General features: G+C 46.2%; 1 protein-coding gene across 3 annotated transcripts in view; it reads left to right on the forward strand.

Moving 5' to 3' along the window:
• Positions 1 to 12,127, forward strand: part of CRTC3 (CREB regulated transcription coactivator 3) — a 105,565-nt gene that overhangs the window by 53,527 nt on the left and 39,911 nt on the right. For all 3 annotated transcript variants that reach the window (XM_047797376.1, XM_047797375.1, XM_047797377.1), the window contains exon 3: positions 9,274 to 9,393. In XM_047797376.1, the coding sequence (XP_047653332.1) occupies positions 9,274 to 9,393 (120 nt within the window). The remainder of the gene's footprint in view (positions 1 to 9,273; positions 9,394 to 12,127) is intronic.

Consider the following 12,127-nt stretch of genomic DNA (forward strand, 5'->3'; position numbering starts at 1 on the left):
AAAATATTTTAGTAATAATTTTTGTAGACCATATGGTAAACCACTTAGCTTTCATCTCTCTCTCTTTTTTCTTTTTTGAATATCTATAGACGTTATGGGAGGTTAAAGCACCCTTAATTTATTATAGTGTCACAATTTTAATTTTTAAAATTAAACCTTTTACTTGAAAATTTAAATTACCCCAAAGAGAGAATAGAATAATAAGACTCCCTTATACCCATCACCAGTTTTAGTAATATTTTCCCATTTTATTGAGATATGATTGACACCTAACATTGTATTAGTTTAAGCATATGTATCAGTGTGTATGTATGATTTGCTATATGTATATACTGAAAAATGGTTACTACAATAAGCATAGGTAACATCCATCACCACAGTTAGATTTTTTTTTTGCGTTGTTGATAAGAACTTTGAGAGAGTTCCCGTCGTGGCGCAGTGGTTATAATGAATCCAACTAGGAACCATGAGGTTGCAGGTTCGATCCCTGGCCTTGCTCAGTGGGTTAAGGATCCGGCGTTGCCGTGAGCTGTGGTGTAGGTTGCAGACGTGGCTCAGATCCCGTGTTGCTGTGGCTCTGGCGTAGGCCGGTGGCTACAGCTCCGATTGGACCCTTAGCCTGGGAACCTCCATATGCTGTGGGAGCGGCCCAAGAAATAGCAAAAAAAGACAAAAAAAAAAAAAGAACTTTGAAGATCTACTCTCATAGCAACTTTCAAATATATAATATGATATTAGCTCTAATTTCCGTGCTGGACATTATATCCCAGAATTTGTTTCTCTTAAAACTGCAGGTTTGTACCTTTTGACCACCTTCATCCATTTCCCTCAATAATTTTCAATACTTTGTCAGTTTTGTTTATCATCCCCCCCCCTTTTTTTTATTCCAAATTACAGATCTCTTTTACACTCAGTGTAGTGCCTTGCCAGGTCTAATGGCAGTGGTGTATCTGGCGTGGTTTGGGGCACGGCGAGACTGAAGGGAGGGGGGAGAAGGAGGTCCCTGCCAGGATGGGACTATTTCTCACCTCCATCTCCTGTGGTAGGAGAGGCAGTTGAGGGGGTGAAGCCAGGGTCAGGTGCTTTGACTCCTTTCTTGCTGGACTTAGAGTAGCTACCTACCCCACTGACCTCTGAAGACACTGTCGGCCTTACTCTACTGGCCAGTTGCTTTCCTGTTCAGCCTGCCTCCAGGCCAGGCTCCTGCTGCCCTGCCCTATCACTGCTCAGGTCTTAGCTTTTACAACAAACCAATTCCTCCCCTCCATAGTTCCTTTCCATCATTCTGTCGTCACATAAGAAGCCAATCAGGAGTTCCCAGTGTGGCTCAGTGGAAATGAATCTGACCAGCATCCATGAGGATGCAGGTTCGATCACCGGCCTCGCTCAGTGGGATAAGCACTGCCGTGAGCTATGGTGTAGGTCTCAGATGTGGCTCGAATCTGGCGTTGCTGTGGCTGTGGTGTAAGCTGGCAACTGTAGCTCCGATTCGACCCCTAGTCTGGGAACCTCCATATGCCTCAGGTACAGCCCTAAAAAGCCCCCCCCCAAAAAAAAGAGCCAATCAGCTTCTTCTAGAAAAAAATCAGTGGACAGAACCCAATTTACCCAGAACTAATTTCTCAAGCTGTGATCATATTAGCAGCTGAAAGGGAGCTGCACTCAACAGAAGGCCTGTCTTTCCACCAGAGACATTGCACCAGGCAGGAAGGTGGGGCTGGGAGTGGACAGTTTCGAACCTCTCCCTCTGTGTGGGCTTGTGTGGCATTTCCATTTTATAAGGTAGAATTAAAATGCTTCTTTTAACCCCAAGGAAATGAATTAATAGCCTCTTCTTTGTCATGGGCAGGTCTTCCTGACTCCCACCCTTCAACCCGGGGACCCAAAGGAGGCATTGGCTGTAGCTGGAATGGTTTCCAGTTGGGCTCCCAATAGAGGCACGGTTGTCCCTTTGTTAGACTTACCCTGCGTACAAGAGGAGACCCATCACATCTTCCATTAACTGTAGCCTGATATAAATAAAAAGCCTGCAAGCTCAAAGAATCTGCCTTACTTCCTGCTCTTGTAACTCTCCACTCTTCCCTCCAGAGAAATTTCCTCGGCACCAGAGGCCGGTCTTTCACACATTTACCAGGAATGACAGAAGAGCTAAGCAGCATTCTGGGCAGGCTGAAGGTCCTGCAGAGCAAAATAGTGAGTGTAAGTGTGACCTCAGGACTCAGCATTAAGTCACCATGTTTCCCCCCAGTCTCCTATCCCACCTAAGCTTTCCTGGGGAGCAAGGAAACAGATGGGAGCTCAGATATATAGAGAAATTGAGAATGATTGAGGTAGCATTTTAATTCTGTAGGAGGAAGCATGGGATGGTCAATAATAAACAGGCTTGGGACTTACAGCTAACCTTTTATGAAATAGGAAGTTAGCCACCTGCCCCAACGAGGCTACTGGATTCAATATCAAGTTGGAGGCATTGCCGTAAGCTGTGGTGTAGGTTGCAGATGTGGCTCAAATCTGCAGATATGGCTTGAATCACAGCCACAGCAACGCCAGATCCAAGCCATGTCTGCTATTTATACCAGAAGATAGCCAGATACCTCAGCAGGGTTGCTATGCTTTAGTTGAATCTGGGGTCTTCAGTAGATTTATGAGAACATAATAAAATTTTATCTGCAAAGTTTCTGGAGAAATCTTTTTAACTTTTTCTGAATATGTCAGCAGAAGTCCACTTACAATCTCAGAAATAACTGGTTTCATGTGGGCCACCTAGCAGAGGAAGAAAATGGCGAGGTGAAGAGAACTCGCAAAGACACTCGGTAGAACTTTTTACGATGTAAGAACATACTTGGGCTTTTTAATAGCATTTAGAAATCTATATTTCACCTTGAGGGAATTTGCAAATTGCATTTCTCCCGCTTTTAACACCATTGTATAGAAATACATGCGCATAAGCTAGAATTGATTTTGCTGCAATTAGAAAAGTGTGGCTTGGTCATTCATGTATAAAGAACACACTATAGCATATTGCACCTTGAATAATGATAATCTTCTTTGAGTTGGCAGCAAACAACTTCCCAGTTCTCAGACCTCAGCTCATTTGATGACTAAACATGGGCTTCGTAGGAATCTGCTTGCGGCTCATTAGTCATGTGAGAAAGAGTTGGGGTTTCTTATTAACCACAGACTTAATGACATGCCAGCCATGTGGTCTGTCTGCCAGAAGAATCAATGCAAACGTGGGTCACATTGATAGATCAATAGTGCCTACTCAGAGGAAGGGTTTTCCTCCCCAGGACAGGTAAGAAGTCCAGTGCCCGCCACGTTCAGCCATTCACCCCAGGCTGTAGCTTTCAGAGGTGATGGGAAGTAGCGGTCAATGGTGTTGCATGTAAAGATACGTGCCTGGGGTCTCAGTCCTCTGAGAATGTGCGCCCCTCTGCCCTGGGCCTGGAAATCCATAGGGCGGCTGCTGCTGCTGCTTTTTTTTTTCAGGGCCGTACCCACAGCAAATGGAAATTCCCAGGCTAGGGGTCAAATGAGAGTTGCAGCTGCTAGCCTACACCACAGCCCCAGCAACACCAGATCTGAGCCACGTCTGCAACCCACACCACAGCCCACGGCAATGCCGGATCCTTAACCCACTGATCAAGGCCAGGGATCGAACCCGCATCCTCATGTATACTAGTCGGGTTCGTCACTGCTGAGCCATGACAGGAGCTCCCCACAGTGCTGTTTCTTTTGTGTTTCATCTCAGAAAGAGTTCTTCTATCAGCATTAGCTGTGTCACTGCCACCGCAGTACCTACAAACCTGTAACCAGTTTGCGATCTACGTGGAGATACTTTCAGAAACAGTCAGGGCGTTCCTGTCGTGGCGCAGCGGAAATGAATCCGACTAGGAACCATGAGGTTGCGGGTTCGATCTCTGGCCTCGTTCAGTGGGTTAAGGATCCGTCGTTGCTGTCAGCTGTGGTGTAGGTCACAGACTCGGCTTGGATCTGACGTTGCCCTGGCTGTGGCGTAGGCTGGTAGCAACAGCTCTGATTTCACCCCTAGCCTGGGAACCTCCATATGCTGGGGTGCAACCCTAAAAAAAGACAAAAGACAAAAACAAAGACAAAAAAAACCCAGAAACAGTCAGGAGTGTGCAGTTTGGCAAAGTGGGGAGAGTCTGAGCCTAGGGCTGTCTGCAAATGGGCAGATGGGTGCCTAGTGGAGATCGGGGTGCTTGGAGATTACTGTGGGAGGCTCTGAATGCTGCGGGAGACCCTAACAGCGATGCCAGTCCTGCTGTCCACAGAACGGCTCTGCAGAGTGGCCTCACCTTTAATAAGGTGCTTCCCAGTGTCCTGCCACCTGGACGTCCATCCTCCTTCTGATGCCCAAGGTAGCAGTGTATTGGTCTGCTTGGGCCTCCCTAACAGAATACCACAGACTGGGTGCTTTAAACAACAGAAATTTATTTTCTCATAGTGCTGGAGGCTGTAAAATTTAAAGTCGAGGTGTTGGTTGTGTTGGTTTCTATTGCGGACTCTTCCTGCCTTTGCAGATGGTGCCTGCCTGCTGTGTCCTCACACAGCCTCTCATCTGTGTGCGTGTCTTCCTGGTGTCTCTTCCTCTTCTTATAAGGACACCAGTCCTATTGGATGAGAGCCTACCTTGTGACCTCATTCAACCTTAATGACTTCCTTGAAGGCCCCATCTCTAAATACAATCACACCGGGGGTTAGGGCTTTAACCTATGAGTTTGGGGGGGCACAATTAAGTCCGTAACACCCAGTATCCTGGGACAAGGTGGCTTTCACAGACATAATCTAATTTTGTTTTCTCAACAAGCCTGTAAGGAAGTTATCAAGTCATCATTTCCACTTGACAGATAAAGAAGATGAAGTAACTTTTTTTTTTTTTATTTGCTTTTTAGGGCTGCACCTGTGGCATATGGAAGTAACTTGTTAGTAGTGGAGGATTCTCAACTGAGACTGTTTCTTTGATCCAAATAACATGTTTTTTTAAACTGCATCATGGAGTGTGGGCCTTACAAGCATTAAAATGAGATATTGTACACTTACTGAATTCCTAACTACAAGGATTACATGAAATATGGAAGATTGTTTACAAAATGCAAAGATTGCTTATGAAAATATTAAGCTCAGAAAGCAGATCACAAAAATATATGTGCTGTTGGTACAATCATGTAAAAACTATGGCTAAAACTTGAAAAGAAACAGAAAAAATGAAGTGCTTGGCCCTTAGGGTTGCAGGGTCATATTTCTTTTTTGTAAGAAAGTTGGCTTAAGAAGTACATTTTTATTTAAATTTTTCTGTAGTTCCTGCCATGTCTCAGCAGTAACGAACCCAACTAGTATCCATGAGGATGTGGGTTCGATCCCCGGCCCCGCTCAGTGGGTTAAGGATCCGGTGTTGCCATGAGCTGTGGTGTAGGTTGCAGACATGGCTTGAATCTGGTGTTGCTGTGGCTGTAGCCTAGGCTGGCAGCTGCAGCTCCGATTCGCCATCTAGCCTGGGAACTTCCATATAACCAAAAAAAAAAAAAAAAAAATTCTTTTCCAGCCACACTGGGAAATGGAATATGGAATTTTTGATATATGGACATTTCCAGGCCAGGGATCAAATCCAAGCTGCAGCTTCAACCTACACCACAGCTGCGGCAACATCAGATCCTTAACCCATTGTGTTGGGTTGGGAATTGAACCCATGCTGCCTCAGAGACAACACCAGGTTCTTAACCCCCTGCACCAAAGCAGGAACTCCATGAAATAAATTTTTAAGTAACAGAATTTTAGCTCTTATCAGGGAAGAGATTGGAAGTTGGTGGGAACAGGAGAATCACATGTCTATCCCTAGCTTTTCAGGATCCAGAGTCTTAGGCTGTCTACCAAATGCCCTAGTGTTTAACAGACTCCACTGTGAAGCCTGCTTCCATCCCAGCTTCCCCAACTGAACCACTCTAACTCTTTTGATGAGCAGGGCAGCTCCTGTGAACTGAAAAGGCTAAAGCCAAATAGTTTGGAAGAATATCAGCTACTGCAGAGGCAGAGAAGTGATGTTTATGTTGCAAGGAGGAAGAGAAGAAAATATCAAATTGAAGCAGAGGTGATCCCCTGAACTGAGACCAAGTAGTAATACGGGATCTGCGCCAGGAGGGGTTAAGGGAAAAGAGGCGAGTATAAATAGAAAACACAGGGAGTTCCCTTCATGGCTCAGTGGTTAACAAACCTGACTAGGATCCACGAGGGTGCGGGTTCGATCCCTGGCCTCACTCAGTGGGTTGGGGATCCGGCGTTGCCGTGAACCATGGTGTGGGTTACAGACGCGGTTCAGATCCCAAATTGCTGTGGCTGTGGCTGGCAGCTGCGGCTCCGATTGGACCCCTGGCCTGGGAACTTCCATATGCCGCAGGTGTGGCCCTAAAAAGCAAGATAGATAGATAGATAGGAAGAAAGAAAGAAAGGGAGAAAGAGAAAGAAAAAAAGGAAAGAGGGAAAAGAAAGAGAAAAGAAAGAAAAAGAAAGAAAAAAAAGAAAAAGAAGAAAAAAGAAAGAGAATACATGTGCGGTAGGAAGCCTGGAAGACATTCCAAGAGCTTTCCACTTTTGGAACCCCTTCTAAAGGCCCTCAGCCCCCACCGCTGAGGGCTGGCCTCCGGGAGCCCAGTCTGGGGAGCAGTTGTGCTCTGACTGCAAGATAAAGATGTTGTGTTTTCAAGTACCTTTAACATGATCGTGATTACATTACCAGAGAGTTCTCCCTTTTCTTTTGACCTGGAACAAAGTCAATCCGGCTCTAAAAACTTACGGCTACTGTGTAAATAAGTTCTGGCCAAGTGTGCTGTGTGCGTTCACCCCCTTAATTAACAGAGGTGCTTCAGTGCATCCCTCCCGAGAATGCTGTGCCCTGTTGTCCGAGGTCAACAGCCAGCTCCCCAGTCACAGGGATGGTTTTCTTCCAGACCAGAGGTCGTTCCTCACTGAGATAAGATGTCTTTATTTTAGGAGTTAATAGATTTAGAGTATAGAGTTAGAACTGTGTGACTTAATTAGCCCAGATGTTTTATCAGCCCACTCAGGAGAAATAGAAGCAATCTCCCAAATCTAATAAGGGAAAACCTGTGTGTTTAACAATGAAAAATTAGCGACTGCTTCTTAGCTAAAACACACTCCCCTATAAAGACCTACTCGTCATAGGATCCTTTTCATAGTAAGTTGGCTGTTTGGCATATGATTCAATATATGTGAAAGAAAATCCATTTTCATATATTTCACATCTCTGGCATAATATTGTATACACATTGCCCTGTTACGTGAGATGTAATTGTCTAGCCTTGTATTTGCTTTTTGCCAATTAAAAAGGTTGCCTTTTATGATGCCAAACTCAAAAGTGTAAAGGATGGGGAGTTCCCATCATGGCTCAGTGGAAACTAGCATCCATGAGGACGCAGGTTCCATCCCTGGCCTCGCTCAGTGGGTTAAGGATCCAGCATTGGTGTGAGCTGTGGTGTAGGTCGCAGACACAGCTCGGATCTGGCGTTGCTCTGGCTGTGGCGTAGGCTGGCAGCTATAGCTCCAATTGAACCCCTAGTCTGGGGACCTCCATATGTTGCAGGTTCAGTCTTAGAAAAACAAAACAAAACAAAACAAAAGTGAAGAGTGTACTCCAGCCCTCTCTAACAAAAGATTTTGGGTTTACTGACCATGGATTTGTCTTGAATCTGTTTATATTTTCATTTGTGCCATTTGAGGGAATAATGAGTTGCTTGTTTTCCATTTGTACTGAGGTAAAGTTCTTTTTTCCCTCCTAGACTCAGGGCTCACAAACGTCTAACGTAAGAAGTCCTAAAGGGATCTGGTGTCCCACTTCCACAGAGCAGCTACTCTCATTGTCACTCCCTATTGCCACGTGGGGATTTGGAACCAGTGTGGTCAGGATGTTCAGATTTTTCACTAGAAGCCCCAAACGTGAATTTTTAAGCATGGTTGGTTCAATCAAAAATTCGAAAAAAACGCTGTAGAGCACAAGGAGTCCCCCGTCTGCAGTCTCATTTTATTTCTGGATGCCCCGTCCGTGTTATGCACACGGGACAGTTTGTTCCTGTCCTAACTATACCTCTTACATCTCACGGGCGCCTGCTAGTTCCTGGTATCTGATGTACCAATCTGTAGTCTAATTGTGACAACTTTATTTTTAATTTTAAAAATTTTTTTTGTCTTTCATCTTTTTAGGGCTGCACCTGTGGCATATGAGGGTCCCAGGCTAGGGGTCGAATCAGAACTACAGCTGCCAGCCTACACCACAGCCACAGCAACACAGGATCCAAGCTGTATCTGTGACCTACACCACAGCTCACGGCAACGCCTGATCCTCAACCCACTGAGTAAGGCCTTGGATGGAACCTGCAACCTCATGGTTAATAGTCGGGTTCGTTAACCGCTGAGCCACAGACGGGAACTCCTAATTGTGACAACTTTAAATGTGTCATTCTTTCAGCTTTCATCTTCACCAAAGACTATTTTTATTTATTTATTTATTTATTTATTTATTTTTGTCTTTTTAGGGCCAAATCTGCGGCATATGGAAGTTCCCAGGCTAGGGGTCAAATCGGAGTTAACAGCCAACAGTAACAAAGGATCCGAGCCACATCTGTGACCTACATAGCTCACGGCAAAGCCGGATACTTAACCCACTGAGCGAGGCCAGGGATCAAACCCACAACCTCATGGTTCCTAGTTGGGTTCATTCCCCCTGAGCCACACTGGGAACTCCACTAAAGACTATTTTATTTTATTTTTTATTTTTTTATTTTTATGTCTTTTTACCTTTTCTAGGGCTGCTTCCGTGGCATATGGAGATTCCCAGGCTAGGGGTCGAATTGGAGCTGTAGCCCCCACCCTATGCCACAGCCACAGCAATGCAGGATCCAAGCTGCGTCTGCAACCTACACCACAGCTCACTGCAGCGCCAGATCTTTAACCCACTGAGCGAGGCCAGGGATCGAACCCACAACCTCATGGTTCCTAGTCGGATTTGTTTACCTCTGTGCGCCACGACGGGAACTCCAAGACTATTTTAAATTATTCTATAATTGTGTAGAATCTGCTCTATGTGCTGCATTTTATTTATCTTGACTCAAGGTGCAGTCAGAGACATCAGTAAAATTATAAAGTCAGTCTTTTCATCTGTTGCTCTCATCAGTTGGCTGTTCTGAAGGGTGAGTGGTGATGTCCCAGTCACAAACCACCTCTTCTCCCTTCTCTCTGCAGCCGGCGTTCCACCCAGCTGACAGCGTGCGGGGAACCCGCCACCACGGGCTGGTGGAGAGGCCGTCCCGGACCCGCTTCCACCCCCTCCACCGCCGGTCTGGAGACAAGCCAGGACGACAGATATCCTTTTCATTTTCTGAGGAGAGCGCAAGTTTTGCAAGGTTTGAAAGCTTTTCAGGGTTTGTCTTCTCAGCAGTCCCCCTTTGGCCTCACAGATCTTCATTTTATCTTATGAACAGAGGCAGGAAAGCTAAGTGAGTTGGAAAACCAGAAACATCTCTGCAACTAAAAATTGGAGGTGTTTACTTTATGAAAGAATCGATAAAGTTCAGTTTAACGAAGTAACTGAACATAATAATATGTAATTCAGCCCCATCGCAAGGCTTTCTCAGCCTTTTCTTTAGAAATGAGCCAAGTCAGAACTAAACCTGACTTCGAATCAGGTTAGACAGAGTTAGTGTATCCAGCTAAAACAGACATACGGACAGGTGCTTTATTTTTTATTTCTGTTGAGCCCCTGACCTGCTGCTAGAACGTACAGAAGAAATTCTGCATAATTTTCTACGGAGTTCCAAACTCAATAAATGACAATTGAAATGGAAAGCTGGTATTTAGGAAAATTCTCATGTAATGATACAACAAATCCTATGCTGTTAAGTAGGAGTAAAGAAAAGGGGGAGTTCCCTTCGTGGCTCAGCAGTAATGAATCTGACTGGCATCCATGAGGACGCAGGTTCCATCCCTGGCCTTGCTCAGTGGGTTAAGGATCTGGCATTGCTGTGAGCTGTGGTGTAGGTCGCAGACACAGCTTGAATCTGGTATTCCTGTGGCTGTGGCATAGGCCGGCAGCTGTAACTCCGATTCGACCCCTAGCCTTGGAACCTCCATATGCCGCGCATGCAGCCCTAAAAAGCAAAGGAGATTGTGAATTCATCTGACGGTTTTATTTGTGGCCCAGAGTGGGGTGTGCTGCTGCATGGCTTGCATGGTGCTCAGGGCTTTGGGGACAGACCTGAGCTGGATTTTGTGGGAGGGGACCCAGAATAAGTGTGCCGGCAGGGCCTGCACTCTCACTTCACTCTTCTCGCCCACAGGGGTGGAGGGAGACGAGAAAGGCGGGGTGAGTCCTGTGCAGAGCTGAATTCCTGGCAGTGATGGTGGAGTTGGCTTCCCCAGCCTAGAAACCAGGAAGTGGGGGAGGAGGGCACTCATGTTTACTGAGCACCTACCCGGGCCAGGCCCTGTGCTGGGCAACTCACACGTTACTTGGTCCTCAAAACTCACTGAGCAGTTTACTTTTTTAACCCCCATTTTCCGCTGTGGAAACTGAGTTATCAAAGTAACTTGCCCAAGATTCCACTGCTGAGGTTGGAGGGGCCCAGGCTCAGCCCTGGCCAGGCTAACCACCACACCCCCAACCCCAGGCCTGGGCCCCTCCCTCCCTCCAGCGCTCTGCCATTCCCAGGACCGAGGGCTTCAGAGAGACCCCAGGGGAGGACTTGAGGGGATGCACAGAGAGAAGATCTCTGCTTTTCTTGCCCTGGGGCTGCTTGCAATTTGACATCTGTCTGGGGACAGTAACGACCCCAGTGCATAGTTACTTTTCCTCTCTTCCATCCCCTGGGACACGCTACCTGATCCACCGAGATACCTCGACTTCTCATCTTGTGTATGATGTGACTATTTTCAGGGAAAGTGGAAATGATAACTGGGATTCCAACTCCTTTTTGGGAGGCGAGAATTCTTCGAGGTGGTGCATTAAACCACCAATGCACCCCTCAAATTCCTTTCTGGAACGTGTAATGATGTTTACATAGATTGCAAAAGAGAAAAGGATAATTGAGGCAATTCTTGAGCTAATTCACACATGTGGGCATAGAGAAGTACATGGAACCATTGTCTAAATTGCTTGGAATTTTCAAGTAAAAGTGTGTCTCTTTGCTTGATGTAACATTATATCTTTTTCTAACTTCTCAATTCCTTCTTTCTCATGTAGGTGTTCTCTCTAAATATTATAATACACACAGATATCGTTATAACTACCTCCTATCCTTTTTCACCGCACGGGTAGTCTAAATATATGTATATACTCACAGCTTTTTTTTTTTTTTTTGTCTTTTTTCTATTTCTTTGGGCTGCTCCTGTGGCATATGAAGGTTCCCAGGCCAGGGGTTGAATCGGAGCTATAGCCACCGGCCTCCGCCAGAGCCACAGCAACGCGGGATCCGAGCCGCGTCTGCAACCTACACCACAGCTCACGGCAACGCCGGATCGTTAACCCACTGAGCAAGGGCAGGGACCGAACCCACAACTTCATGGTTCCTAGTTGGATTCATTATAACCACTGCGCCACGACGGGAACTCCACTCACAGCTTTTTTAACCAGGGGAATCTCTAGAAGAGGAGGAGATGGAAGAAAAGCAGAGCGAACATATTTCTCCACTTAAAAGCAGTGAGCGTCTGGTACCATTTAGACACTGGAGGTCTGAGGGCAGACGTAATACAGTCCCTGCTCTCAGGGTGCTTATATTCAGGGCACAGGCAGCCAGGGGAGCATGTGGTCTCAGCTCACGCTCAGCTTATAGTTCAGGGTTGAGATAGCTTAGGGGCTGTGCGAGCTCACAGGAGGGCAGCCTGAACCAGTGCTGGGGGCACGGAGAAGCCCTCCTCAAGGAAAATCTGAGGCTTGAAGGATCGGTGACACATGAGGGGATATGTGTTTATTTATTTACAGATACTCACAGAGCCCCTTCCCCACACAAGGTACTATTCTAGGCACTGGGGGCTCAGTGGTGAATGAGACAGATGCGTCCCTGCCTTCTTGAGTTTACAGTCCTGTGGGAGGTGACAGACA

The sequence above is a fragment of the Phacochoerus africanus genome, chromosome 9 (assembly GCF_016906955.1).
Source record: "Phacochoerus africanus isolate WHEZ1 chromosome 9, ROS_Pafr_v1, whole genome shotgun sequence".
NCBI lineage: Eukaryota > Metazoa > Chordata > Mammalia > Artiodactyla > Suidae > Phacochoerus > Phacochoerus africanus.